General features: G+C 47.6%; 1 protein-coding gene across 5 annotated transcripts; it reads right to left on the bottom strand.

The window, feature by feature from the left end:
• Positions 1–466: 466 nt before the first annotated feature.
• LOC108014262 (putative leucine-rich repeat-containing protein DDB_G0290503) lies at positions 467–14,387 on the bottom strand. 5 transcript variants are annotated; one of them, XM_036820305.3, is made up of 11 exons: positions 13,970–14,386; positions 13,726–13,897; positions 12,289–12,873; positions 12,094–12,200; positions 11,912–12,019; positions 5,793–11,555; positions 4,342–4,437; positions 3,951–4,276; positions 3,791–3,890; positions 3,120–3,395; positions 467–2,123 (listed from the first exon to the last, which is right to left on the bottom strand). In XM_036820305.3, exons 1-11 carry the CDS (start codon positions 14,006–14,008, stop codon positions 873–875), a joined length of 8,823 nt encoding a protein of 2,940 aa, XP_036676200.2. In that variant the 5' UTR covers positions 14,009–14,386; the 3' UTR covers positions 467–872. The 5 variants fall into 5 exon arrangements, with proteins under 5 accessions (XP_036676200.2, XP_036676206.2, XP_036676204.2 ...); XM_036820311.3 differs by having other exon boundaries at positions 467–760; XM_036820312.3 differs by lacking the exon at positions 467–2,123 and having other exon boundaries at positions 3,255–3,395; positions 3,587–3,890.
• Positions 14,388–14,491: the final 104 nt, after the last annotated feature.

Genomic DNA, 14,491 nt, shown 5'->3' with positions numbered 1-14,491 from the left:
CTGATAAAGAGCCATTATTACGGAATTTCCTTTATATCTGACCTATATAAAGGGATTTATAGTTGTGGTCAGGTTTTTGTGAACCAGAACTTCCTTAGTAAACACCCTATACATTTTTTTTACAAATACATATAGTATAGATCAGGTATTTAAAGATCTTTAAAAACATTCTTAACATATTTGAATACTTCATATTTTTTTATAAAGTGATTTTTTCTTTCGGTATACTTTTTAATATTAACATTTCCTAATAATTATTTTTCTTTAAAAATTAATTCTCTAAAATGGGTTAAGCTGATTTTTCTAACTGAATTGCGCCAATCGTTCCACTAGTTGATCTAGAATTTAGTCAAATTACAATCCCACCCCCGAATAAATGATCATTTCCAAGATAACTACCAACAAAGCCGGATTTCTTTCGCTCAATGAGCAGAACACATTTTTCCGCATTGAAAACTGCGCAGTCTTTGAATATGTACATATAATTTTATTTTTCATCTTATGTTCGTCTTGATATGGTACCATTGAAACATATAATAAACATAGATTTTTATATCCAGAAAAGGTTTAACTGAGGCAAAAAAAAAAAAGCTTAAAGTCAATAATAAATGAAGATTTTCCAATTGTATCCGAAAATTATTTGTGATAATCAGGTGGACGCAGCAGAGACTGGATCTGGATCGGAAATGAGTGGATAATACTGCGACGGCGGCTACTTGCGCTTGAACATGTTGCTGAGGCGACGCTTGGGCGGCGAGTTCTGTAAATGGACAAGAGATGAGTACACACATAACGATGGGCATTACACATAGCTAAGCGAAATGTGCGATTTCCATTGCTTTGGTTTCTGGTTTTGTTTTATTTTGGCGTTTCTAGTGGCGACCGGCAAACGAAACGGTGAGGAGGACCAGGCCCATGGCGGCCAGCACGGCGGTGAGCACCAGCACCGTCCTGTTCTCCAGCTGCAGGCAGCACAGCCCCACGATGGCCAGCAGGGCAAGGCCCACGATCACCCGCTCTCCAAGGCTCAAACGGCAGAGGATGCGCCTGCACTGAGCCGGCAACGAGCGGTTGTGCATGGACCTGGCCAGCTGGGAGCCCGATGGCTGCACATAGGTGATATTGATCTGCGGCAGCGGCTGCATGTGCACACTGCCCATCGAGTAGACGGTGCAGGTGGATCGGCGGGACGAGGTGCTGGTCATGTTGGTGGCGCAACTGGCATCGGTGATGTTGCTGCACGAGCTGACCAATTGCGGTAGCTTCAGTTCCGCCGGCGCTGGTTCAACGAGCGGCTCATAGTTAAGCGGCTGCAGTTGAAAGGGCGCCGTGGACTCCGTCTCCTGGCACAGTTGCTCGAATTGCCAGACCTCCTGGGTCTCGTCCAAGGCACTCTGGTCATTCTCCATGGCCCAGGTGGCCAGGTTCTCCGACTCAAACTGCTGCTGCAGCTGCCAGGTCTCGCTGTGCTGCTCCACGTTAAATGTGGTGGATACGACAGGACTCCTTGGCCTCTTGCCACCCAGCACCACCGTCTTGCCCATCAGGAACTGCTGCTGCTGCTGCTGCTCCTCATTGCGATTGTGCAGACTGTAGTTGTTGTTGTCGGCGGAATCGGGCGACTTGGCGAAGGAGACCTGGTCCAGGCGACGGGCCTGATCGAAGCGGCCCAACCGCTCCTGGCGCAACTTTCGACGCAGCTGCACCCGCTTTCCGGACACCGCCTGATGGGACACCTTCAACGCCGCCGCCGTCCGGCTCTTGGCGAAAATGTTGCCATGTATGCAGAGGGAAACGCGACCCTTCCGTTGCTTCATTTGGCCAGTCAGGCGGCGGGTGTTGCCCTTGGTCAGGGCCAATAGTGCTGCAGTGGACAAGTGCGGAGTGCCCTGCTGCTCGGCCTGATCCTCTAGGTGTTCCTCCTCTGCCTCCATTACCATCTCCTCCTCCTCCACTTCGACTTGCGCCTCCGATGTGTCCGCATCGCTGACGCGGATCAGACGCTGCTGATCGTAGTAGGAGCGGCTCTTGCGCGGCGTTGATGTACAAAACAAACCCACCGCCTGGCGCAGCCTACGGCGCTGTATTCCGGTCAAAAGATTCGGCCGCTTGCGATGCGGCAGCTGTGGGAGAGGCCAGGTCAGTTGCCGGCTGCAGTGGAGCCACACAAAGGACGAGGACGACAACAACACGCGCACGAAGACGACACATGGACAAAGCACTAGGGCACTCTGAATGCCCTATGGCACCAAACTAAGGCTTTTGACTATCCAAGCTACAGCTCAAGTATAAGACAATTTTCGATGACACTGAACATTGCCAAGGGGCACTACACTCTATTTAAAAAACATTTTTCAAACCGTTCACGATTTTTTTAGAGGAAGGAGTATGGGAGTTTCCCCTATTGTTTTTAACAGATCCTAAATGTTTTCCTACAAATATTCCTACGTTTTTATACCTTATACGATTTTTTTGAGGGAAGAGGTAGTTAGGTTTCCCTAAAAGGTAAATTACAAGTAGTTTCTGATAATAAACATTTAAAAAAAAATATTTTGCCACAAAAATATTTTGTATACCTTTTACGACTTGTTTAAAGGAAAAAGCCGAAGAAAAACCCGAATATTTTGTTTTCAATGATTATAAATATTTTCCCAAAAAATTGTCCTACTTTTTTTATACCTTTTACGATTTTTTTAAGGAGAGAAGCATCATCAATCTTTTCAATCTTATCAATCAAAGGTGTCTAAAAATGGCATTTTAAGAAAACAATTTAACATAAAATGCAACGTCTAGGTCTAGTACTAGTAAAATCCAAATATTCGTTTGCCAAGTAAACGTAATACAAAATTCATATTGCGATAAAAAAAAATATGCATTTTCCTATCAGTTTTTGCCTTGACATTCCCACACAATTTCCAATTAAGATAAAACTAATTAACGTTGTTTTTTTTACCATAAACCATTACAAATATTCCCATTATTTTAAAAACCAATCAGATAGCCTAAATGAGTCCCCGCAAGTTCAGTGTCACACGAGCACTACATCCACGAAACAACCAAAACATCGAAAAGCACAAATCTACTCCACACCAGCCATGGACTCCATGGTCCGCACTCACCTCATCCCGGGGCAGACCGCTGCTGCCAACGCTGAAGCGCTGCGTGAGGAACTTGAAGCGCGCCGGCGTCTTGGAGGTGTTGTTGTGATGGTCGCCGAATTCCCGCAGGATCTCGCGCGGCGGCTCCGAGCTGCCAAAGGACAACCTGCCGCCGTTCTTGCTCGGCGTGGGCGGTCCCGGCCGCTTGTAGTGGGTGCCCATGGACTTCTTGCGCGTCCCAGTGCTCGAGGAGCTCAGCAGGGCACTCATGCTGTCATCCAGACTATGGGGTCCGTCCTGCAAAAGGTGATAAAACAAATAACCATTAATATTGATATATAAAACATATGGAGCGTAGGACAACAACTGTGTTAGCTTGACACTCATATATTAAACAGGAGATGTAGTACAGACAAGACAAGAACGTAAACAACCACAGCAATTTCAAGACAGAACGGCACGGACACTTCACTGGGACAAAAGCTCACTCGGTCTTGGGTTAAATGGGTTAAATGGCTCTATTGCCGGCGCATCATGCGGGCAAACTTTGCTTTCATGGCTGCGTGCTGGGCCCGCAAGGGTGTGCCGCTCGAGCCGTGTCTGGTCCTGCTGCTACTGCTGCTGCTGCTGTTGCTGGTGCTACTATTGCCGGTGACTTTGCCGCCGGAAGTCGGGGTACTGCTAACGCTTACTTTAAGATCTTCGTCCTGGCTGCCCAGATCGTACTGGGCGGCATAAGTGCTCTTCAGGTGTGGCGGCTGCAGCGAGTTCCTATAGATCAACTCCTCAGCCCTGCATAAACGATAAAAAATACATTAATTTCAGGGTAAGAGATCAAAGACCATCGCTTACGTCATGTCCGTGGGAACACGTCCCAGTTTGAGGTCCGTCAGGTAGGTGTTGTTGAACACCTCGCCCTCCTCATCCTCCATGGCCAGATTGGAGGACGGGGCATTGGGCCGCTTGAAGGGCTGCCAATCCTCGGTGGCCGCCGTCGAGGAGCTGGAGGAAACGGTTATCGTGGCAGTGGTAGGCTTCGCCTCGCACACTGGCTGCATCTGCAGATGGCGCAACTTGGTGCTGATGATGGCATGCTGCTTCTGTTGCTCGAGGATTTTCTCGTTCAGCCGGACAATCTGATTGGACAGCTTGCGCGTGTGCTCTTCGTACTTGGCATTCTAAAAAGATGAATACAGAATTAGCATCAGAACTTTCAAGGATTACGGGTTATAGCCATATTTACCTGGGCTGTGAGGGCCTCCATCTCGGACGCACTCTTGGCCGCATCCCGTTCCTGCTTCTCCTTCATGCGGGTCACCTCCGCCGTGTACAAGGAGCGCTGCGGATGGTGTGTCAAATGTCCGGGTGCGTGTGGCGTGTGGGTGAACGTGGACAAGTTAGGGCAGTGTATATTTTGGGTTCGGGTTTCGGGGGGCGAGCAAGTGAGACAGCAGTGAGTACAGCGAGGATAACAAATAAACAACAAACAAAAAACATTTTGGGCAATGCCGTGGCATTGTGGAAATTTATCAGATATATATATTCAAAGTAGGTACATAAGTATATAACAACATGTAAATAGCTAATAACAAAATCTACATTTGTCAGTCTAGAACTCCGTTGGGCTATTAGAAACGATATCGATCTGTGTGTCGTTCATATGCAGAGTTAAAAGAAGTCCACCTAAAAGTAAGGCGTTCAGGCCGACCACCAATAACAGGGATCGGGTGTATGCGTTACGGCGCGGGATCGCGATTTCATTGTTTCGGACCTCTACCACCGGTTCGTTGTCAGGGTTCGCGACCTCTACCGGTTCGTTGCCAATGCGCCTGGCCAATATCTGTACTGCCATTGGTATCGCTTGTTCTTCAGCTGCCACTTCGGCTGCCACTTCTGCCCCACGTGTCGCATCTGTGCCTCTTGAGACCATCGTGAGGCGGCCAACAGTCTTCGGATCGATCGACAGATTTGTCTGGGTCTTTTGGTTGGCATGGGGTTTTATGGGATATTTTTGAGGTTCCGGGATTGGGATGGGGAATGGAGGATGTTTGATTGGTGTTTTTTTTTGTTTGAAGGAGTGAATGGAGAGAGGAAGGAAAGATATATGCTTTTTAATTCCATGATGTGACAGTTCGGTTAAATAAAGCTACAGCTCAGCAATTGTGGATATGCCATCTATTATGATTTCAAATTTTAATACGAGAATCGATTAAATACCCTGACCTAAGTTCTATAAATTTATTATAATCTTTGACAAATAAATATGATACTTGGTATGCGATTTCCCAAAGTTCTCTAAGCTCTCTAGCTGCTATAGGATATTCCTTATGTTCCGTCTATACTCAAAGAATTCCTAGATTTTTATAAATTTGCATAAAGATGGACAAATGACATGACTAGAACGAATATTTGTACATAAGTATACCTTATAGCTAGGTTTCCATCTTTCGATCAATTTTAACCGAAACTCCGGTGAATTTTAAGGACCTGTAAGAGCACATACACAAGGATACCACCACCACCCTCTAATTCTGGACAAGTTAGTACAGCAAAACAACAAACAACGTAAAAAACATGCACAGGCAAAAAAAAAATTCAACGGCAGGGCTAAAATGGCATGGTTTCTGGGATTATTGGATAAGTACATGTCCATGCCACCAGCCGCACTCGGTTTTAGGAATCAAAACGACTTACCATCTTGGTCTTCATCTTGTCCAACTTGCCCTCCATCTCGAGACGCTGGTCCTTGATCTTCTGCTCGCAGCGCTGGATCTCATCCTTGGCGTCGCGATACTTGGCCTGCAGGATCTGGCAGTCCAGCGCAAGCTTGCTGTTTCGCACCGCCTCCTGACGCAGCTGGCCGAGATTGGAGTCTGCTTCCGGGGCATCCGCCTTGCTGTAAGTGGCACCGAGATCTTTTGGACTCTGCGATCGGCTCTCGTTGGCCGACCTCAGCTCGGCCAGGTCGTCATTGCATTGGGCCAGCTGCTGTGATAAGGCTTCCAGGCGCTCCTTATAGGAACGAATGCGGTCCGTCGACTCGGCACGAAGGGTTTCAATCTCGCGCGTCTTCTCCTCCAGTTCGTATTGACAGGCATCGTGGACGAGTCGTGTTCCGTCCAATTCCTGGACAAGATCGGTTAGCCGTTCGCTGGCTGCGGCCAACTGATCCTCGGCCTTTTGGCGTTTGACCATCTCGCTATCCAAACGTTGCTGCAACTCGTCCATATCCTGCTGCCCCAGCTTCTGGATACGCTCAGCGAAATTGCGCAATTCAGCCATCTCTTCATCTTTCTTTGCCAGCTGTTGGTTTAGTATTTCCACCTCCCCTTTGTGGCAGCTAATCTCGAGCGCCAGGCGATCGTTCAAGAGCTCGGCTTGCAAGAGCTGATCCTCCTTGGCCTTGCAACTTGACTCCAGTTCTTTGATCCGCTCTTTGGCAGAGAGACACTCAACTTCGGCCTGTTTGTTGCGCTCATCCAACGTTTCGATTTGGTCCTCCAGGGTGGCCAGACTGACCTGGTACTCGCGCTCGGCCTTCACCATTCGCCCCTTAACCACTTGGATCTCAGGCAGTATGGAATCCCTTGCTAGTTTCAAACTATCCACTTCCTTCTGGTGAGCATCGGCCTGATCCTTCATCTCTGCTCTGAGCTGTTCCGAAAGCTTTTCTTCCTTATGAATTATATTCCAAAGCCTTGCCACCTCATCCTTCGAGCCGTCAAACAACGCTTCCAGTTCTGCGTAGCTTTCGAGTTGGGCATTGGCTGTGCTGAGCAGCTCCTGCTGCTTGGCCAGCTCAGCATTGAGCTGATGACTTAGATTCTCCTGGTCCTGGAGCTTATTACGCAAGACGAGCATCTCCTCCTTGGAGCTTCCATTTACTTGCGCCATGCGATTTGCATTGCTTTCGAGTTGGGACTTTGTCGTTTTTAGCTCTTCCTCTTTCTCGAACAGCTTCTTCTTGAGCAGATTCCTGATCTTCTCTTCGTTCTGGAGCTGAGTTTGTAAACTGAGCAGATCCTCCTTGGAGCTGCCACACAATTTATCCAGTTCGTCCTTAAGCTGATCCCTAAGATGATCCGTAAGTTTCTGTTCGTCATGAAGTTTGGTTTGTAGACTGAGCAGCTCCTGCTTGGAGCTCTGATACAATTTATTTAGTTCCGTCGTTCTATTTGCATTGCTTGCGAGTTCGGCCTTGGCCTTGCTCAGCTCCTCCTTAAGCTGATCCGTAAGTTTCTGTTCATGCTGAAGTTTGGTTTGGAGAGCCAGCAGTTCCTCCTTGGAGCTCTCGGCGCTCTTGAGCTGCTCCTTGGCCTGGACCAGATCTTTGTGTTGCTTGTCTAGCAACATTTTCATCTGATCCATAAGCTTCGCTTCGTTCTCGAGCTTGTTAGTCAAACTGATCAGCTCCTCCTTGGAGTTGTCGTACAGTTTTCTTAGTTCAGTAGTACTGCTTGCATCGCCTCCGAGCTGGTCCTTAGCCGAGCTCAGCTCCTCCTTAAGATGATGAGTAAGCTCCTCTTCGTCCTTAAGTTTGGTTTGTAGACTGTGCAAATTCTTATCGGCGCTTTTCAAGTCCTCCAGGTCCGCCTTGGCCTTACTCAGTTCTTTACGTTGCTTCTCTAGCTTCAGCCTGAGCTGCTTAGTAACCTTCTCTTCCTCTTGGAGCTTATTACGCAAACTGACCAACTCCTTGCTGGATTCTCTCTTCTCTAGCATTGTCCTGAGCTGCTTAGTAAGCTTTTCTTCGTCCTGAAGCTTATTACGCAAGCTGACAAGCTCCTTGTTGGACCCTCGCTTCTCTAGCTGCGCCTTGAGCTGATTCGTAAGTTTCTCTTCCTCCTGGAGCTTATTACGCAAGCTGAGAAGCTCCTCGCTGGATCCTCGCTCCTCCAGCTGTGCTCTTAGTTGGTTCGTAAGCTTCTCTTCCTCCTGGAGCTTATTGCGCAAGCTGAGCAGCTCCTCGCTGGATTCTCGATTCTCCAGTTGTGCCCTAAGCTCATTCGTAAGTTTCTCATCTTCCTGGAGCTTATTACGCAAATTGAGAAGCTCCTCGCTGGGTCGTGACCCCTGCAGCTCTGCTCTTAGTTGGTTTGTAAGCTTCTCTTCCTCATGGAGCTTATTGCGCAAGCTAAGCAGCTCCTCGCTGGATTCTCGATTCTCCAGCTGTGCCCTGAGCTCGTTCGTAAGCTTCTCTTCCGCCTGGAGCTTATTGCGCAAGCTGAGCAGCTCCCCGCTGGATTCTCGGTGCTCAAGTTGTTCCCTGAGCTCGTTCGTAAGCTTCTCTTCCGCCTGAAGCTTATTGCGCAAGCTGAGCAGCTCCCCGCTGGATTCTCGGTGCTCAAGTTGTTCCCTGAGCTCATTCGTAAGCTTCTCTTCCGCCTGGAGCTTATTGCGCAAGCTGAGAAGCTCTTCGCTGGATTCTCGGTTCTCTACCTTTGCCCTGAGCTCATGCGTAAGCTTCTCCTCTTCCTGGAGCTTATTACGCAAACTGAGAAGCTCCTCGCTGGATTCTAGCTTCTCTACCTTTGCTCTGAACTCATTCGTAAGCTTCTCTTCCTCCTGGAGCTTATTGCGCAAACTGAGAAGCTCCTCGCTGGATCCCTGCTTCTCTAGCTTTGCTCTGAGCTCTTTCGTAAGCTTTTCTTCCTCCTGCAGCTTATTACGCAAAATGAGGAGCTCCTCGCTGGGACCCGATTCCATCATTAGTTGCTTGTGGGTCTCCATAGTTTGGCGCATGCTCTGCTCCTGAAGGCGAGAATCCTGCAGATCGGAAGTAGCTTCCCTTAATAGTTGCTTGTGGGTCTGTATGGTCTCGCGCAGCTCTTTGTCCATTAGGCGCAACTCCTTCTCCTGGTAGCGAGCCTCCTCCAGCTCCGCTTTGATTGTCTTAACTTCTTCTTCGTGCTCTTTGACCAACTCCGAGGACTGGGACTCCTTGTCGGACAGCTGCTTCTCGATGTCTTGGCAGCGCTTTTGACATTCTTCTTCCAAAGCCTTCAACTTTGACTGCTCTTCATCCTTTTCGGCCAACTGCTTCTCTAGCTCTTTGCAACGCTTTTCGTGCTCATCTTTCGTGTTCTTCAACAGTTGCTTGTGCTCTTCCACTAGTTTCGATACCTTGTCCTCACTTTCCTTTAGGTTTATTTGCAAGTCCTGGCTTCCATCCACCTCTTTCTCAACTTCCTTGGACCGCTGATCACAGTTAGCTTTCAGTTCTTCAATCTGTTTTTCATAAGTTTCCTTTAACGCGGCCATTTTTTCCTGCATGGACTTCAGTTCCGCTTTCTGTTCATCTTGCTTCTTCCGGCAATCGTGCAGATCGCTGGACTTCCGCCTATCCGCAGCCTCCAGCTGGACGTATTTGGTCGCGCGACGTTCCACCTCTTTGTGGGACTTCATCAGACTCTCACTCAACTCTAGATTCATGTCATGAAGCTTAAGGTTGTCCTTGGTCAGCTTGTCGTTCACCATCTCCAGGTTGTTGATGGTTTCGTTGAGTTGCTTTAGCATAGGGATCTGATCGTTAGTCGACTTATTCTGCAGTTGCTGCACCTGCTCCTCCAATCGCTTCTTGGCCTGGCTAAGCGTATCCATTTTCCTCGAGGCCTCAACGCAGCGGTTTTCCAGAGTCTGGCGACTGGCATCCATTTGGTCATAGATGTCGACAAACTGGGTCATCCAAGATTGGAATTGCGCGGGGTCTTTTGCATCAGTGCATCCCGCATAAGTAGAGATTGAACCCAATTTCAAAAGACGAGGCTCAATGGTGGCAATAGAATTGATGGCTGCCGTACTTAAGCTTTGTACCAACACATGAGCCTTCGCCAGCTTGTCCTGAGTTTTTTTCACAGCCTTTTCTAACAGGGAAATCTTTTTGGTAAGACTGGCGATCTCGTCATTCTGTTTTTTAATCACGTCATTCCGTTTTTCAATATCCTCACCCAGTTGACCCAGTTCTTGGACCTTCTGGGCAATCAGTGTCTCGTTCTCATTGGTAAGCTCTGCATTGCGTCGCTGAAGATCTGCCAACTCATCGTTCAAACTATTCACCCTCGCCTCAGTCTCATCAAACGATTTCATGTGCTGCTCGAGCAACGATTCAATATCACGGAACCGCTTGCCAATTTCGTCCGTTGTCGAGTCGATGGAGGATGTCAGGGAATTCACAGAGTTATCGGCTCTTAAGAGGCTAGAGATGCGGCCCAGAAAATAGTCTGAATCCTCCTTTAACTTGCCGTTCTGCTGGTTCAGAAAATCGTTTTGGATATTGAGCTCATCCCGTTGGCTGGTGAGACGCTGCTCCTCATCCGCCCTTGTCTTTATGTACACGTTTAGCGATTCCATTGTCACCTTGAGGGATTCGCATTCAGACTGCAACTGGAGCACTCGTTGACACGCGTTCTCCCAGTTGGACGCATCCAGTTGGCGGGACAACTTATCCATGTCCTCGATCCTATCCTTAAGCTGGCTTCGACAATAGTTATACTTGTCACGCAAGTACGTATGACAGCGCAGCTCCTTCTCCGAACGGCTTGCCTCGCTGCTTCGCTCCTCATCGATCAGCGTGATCTTAGTTCCGAGCCACTCATTCCGCTCGCGCAGATCCAAGATTTGAGCACCCAAATCGTCTATCTGACGCTCTTTCTCGCCAAGCTGCTCCTTTATCTCGGCCAGATGTGCGTCTCCCTTGGCCACCATCTCATTGAGCGTATCGTTGAGTTTAATTAGCCTCTTGTTCTCCAAGTGGTACACGTTAGTGTCGTGATCGTGATCATCCTGCATTTGACGAATGTGCTTGGCATGACTACGATTTGCTTCCGCAACTTCCTGCTCAAGCTCATCAATCCTGGCCCTGGCCTCGTCCAACTGTACTCTCTGTTTATCCAGAGATTCGACTGACCACTGGAACCTCGAGTGAAGATCGGCGATATGCTCGGTCTGACTGTCGCACTGCTTCTGTAGTCGGGCATTCTTGGCCAGCTCCGCCGCAAATGTCATCTCGATCATAGAAATGCTGGACAACACTGATGGGGACTTCTCGTCTGCCAGAGGGTCAGGCTCGATGCTGTGCTTCTCGACGAAGCAAGCCACACTCTCGCTTAGCTCCAGCAAGATAGTGTTCTGCTTCTGCAGCTCTTCCCTCAGCTCGGCGTTCTCGTGCTCCTTCTCGCGCAGCTGCTTGTCGACCACAGAGCTGCCCAGATTCTCGGGCGTGGTGTTTGGGGACAGGGAACAGTTGAGCAAGTCCGAGGACGCATTGAGAACCTCACGTCGGTTGTGTAACTCCTCGCGCGCTTCCTGTAGACAACGATCCAGCTCCTGCTTGTCGCGCTCCAGGGAGCTGATTGTATCTTCTCTGGAAGATACAATCAGGCTGGATTCCTCCAGGCGCTGTTCCAGCTCCCGGATTCTGTCCACGCACGCGAGGAGTTTGTCCCCGGACGTTTTAAGCTATTCAAGAAGAAAAACAAATTAAATAAGTATCAATATAAATATATATTTATGGAATTTTGGGTAGGTATTATGTAGGTACTTTGTATTTAGATTTCCTAAACAGCGCCCTTTTTCGCCAATATTAATTTTAGAATTATGTACCTAGTAGCTTTAATTTAATTAAATAATCATGATTAATAACCATTAAATATGAATTCAAAAATATTAATTTAACAAATAAAATTCCCTCTCAATACCAAAAGTGTGTACAGTTCCAACCCAAAGGTGACTAGTTTTTCGCTGATATTCACACAAAATTCGCCGGATTTAGTTCTTTTGTGTAATGCCCCCATAAAATCAGACAGGTAGCTTACCTGCTCGACCAACTCGGATTTTTCGGCGCGCAAATCCTGTAGCTTATCGTTAGTCTCGGCTATAATGGCCTCCTTTTGGCTGATTTCCTTCAACAGGCTTCGCTTCAACTGAAATGAGGTAAAGTTTTATTATTGGTTTATGGCACCAAGTACCTGTGACCATCTGGTGGTCTATTACCTACATGATCGAACTCATTTGGCACGTTGTCGGTCGCGGAATCGTCGGCATTCTCACCATTCTGGACGGCGTTCTTGAGCTTGGCCAGTTGACTCTTGGCCATCATGTTTTCTGTAATGGGGAAAAATGATCAAATATGTAATCATATTTAACTACTATCAGAGGGCTGTAAGCCACAAGATCTATGAGGCATTCCTACCTTTGTTTAGCGATTTAATCAGGTCCTCCTTCTCCGCTTGCTGCTCCTCGAGCATGGTCTTCTCGTAAGACACCACCTCCAGCTGGGCGCGAACACCGCGCAGCTCCCGGGTGCGCTGCTCCAGCAGCTCGGTTCTGGGTGTGGGCGGAGCTAGCATTTCGTTGGCGGACATCTGGAGGCGCTGGCGATCGCGATGACGGATCTGTGGCGTGCTGCTCGGCGGCTGAGGCGATGAGGATGTGGACGAGGATGTGCCCGGTGTGGTGTCAATGGTTAGCTCGGGACTCATGGTGCTGCAGCTCGGACGACTGGGGCTGATCTGGACGCCCTGGCGGTAAACCACAGCCACATTGTTCATTGACTGGCGTAGAAATTGACGCGTCAGCTGCTGCTCCAACGTCTGGCCGAAGAAGTTGGCGATGCAAGTCTGCACTAGCTCCGGCAGCTTCTTGCAGATGCTGTGGATGAACACGCTGGGTTGCTTCACGCACGAGTAATGCAGGAGCAGTGTGTAGACGTACGCGTAGTCCGAGGTCACAAGTTGGCCACGGCCATCTATGTGGGCACTGAACTCTGGATAATGATCTGCGTTGAAATAAAAATGGGTCTCATTAGTTGGCTAGTTTTAAGCAACAAGTTAGGGAAGGAAAATCCTTGGAAAATCCCAAAACCTTTTCAAGGTGCCAAGGGAACTAGCTTAAAAGAGGACTTGAGAAGTGTACATACCCTTGCATGTCTTATAATAATCTAAGATTTCACTAAAATTTTATAAAATGGCCATTAAGCCTTGAATAATACTACTATTTCAATTAGTTTATTGACAATAAAGTAAAATGGAAGAAAGAAAATCTTTTGAAAATCCCAAAACCTTTTCAAGAAAATAAAAAGGGGGAATTTGATATATGTACATATCTAACCCTTGTATAACCTTGTATTTATAATCACAATTTAAAATTTGACTAAAATGGCATAAAATAAACATTTGCCCTTGAATAATACTGATATTTATCATTCTACAACTTAAATATCAACTCGGGTAGAGTCTATAGAAGGTCTGCCTTTTCTGTATGAATGTTTCTATATCCAAAACCTTTTCAAGGGGAACTTAACATACATGCCTAGATAAGAGCCTATACACCCTTGCAGGACTGAAATGGTAGAAAATGATCCTTAGTCCCTGAGTAATATTGCTATTTCAAAAAGTTCTGTTAACAAAGTGAAATTCTTTAACCATCGAATTTGGTAGGTGCGTATGTCCCATATTTTCTATATGAAAGTTCCTATATCAAACGTGTCTTGGCATGTAGACTCATGACATTTGGGCAACAATGACTTTGGGAAAATAGAATCCCCTATGAGAAGGATGACAACCCTGTTTTTCAGGAGGCATGACGTGCAAAACTATTTCGGCTGGAAATGCAAAATACCCGAACTCACCTCTTAGGAAGTTCAGCAGGGGGGAGCGGCGCTCCCCGGGCTGGGCCGGCAGCGCGTTCTCATCCTCCACCGGCGCCACCTGGGCCTTTTGCACGTAAATCGAGAAGAAGGCATCGAGGTCAGACTGCTCCAATGTGATGAAGTTGTGTTCAATGAAGCGACACTCGATGACCTGTGTCGGGAAATCGCGTAAGTGGATGGCATCGGGAAGACCTGCGAAGATCCCAGGATCTCTACTACTTACCCACTGGATAAGGACCTTACGCCAGCTGCGCAGATCCATGGTGCAGGTCGCGCAAGTTCACTAGACTCCCGCCGAAAAACTGCACTGTTCCCCGAAAACCCAACCGAAAGCAATACCGATGGCACAACGTGACTTTAGCAAAATAAAAAAAAACACGACTGAACAAAAAGTGTAGAAAATATTCAATAAATGTTTCTGTTTGCCGGGCAGCGAGAGCAGAAAACACGTCTGTCCTGTGTGGAAACCTTTGCTCCTACTGACTACACAACTGGAGCGACTAGCACTGGTAAGTTTGACACTTCCGTTCGACGGGCACAAGGACTACTAGACGCGAAAAAAAAACACGGGGCACGGGGAACAAATAACAATTACTTTCGGCGCGTCGTTTATTTTATATTCAAAAGCCGACGCTAGGGATGGGAGAAATGTATCAAAATCGATACTTTTCGTATAAAAATAAATACTTATATCGTGATATTTTTTCACCTGACTTATCGCTGTTATCGCTATTTGCAACGTAAG

This window comes from Drosophila suzukii, chromosome X (genome assembly GCF_043229965.1).
Source record: "Drosophila suzukii chromosome X, CBGP_Dsuzu_IsoJpt1.0, whole genome shotgun sequence".
Lineage (NCBI taxonomy): Eukaryota > Metazoa > Arthropoda > Insecta > Diptera > Drosophilidae > Drosophila > Drosophila suzukii.
The sequence above is the reverse complement of the archived record's forward strand: the minus strand, read 5'-3'. Positions and strand labels throughout refer to the sequence as shown.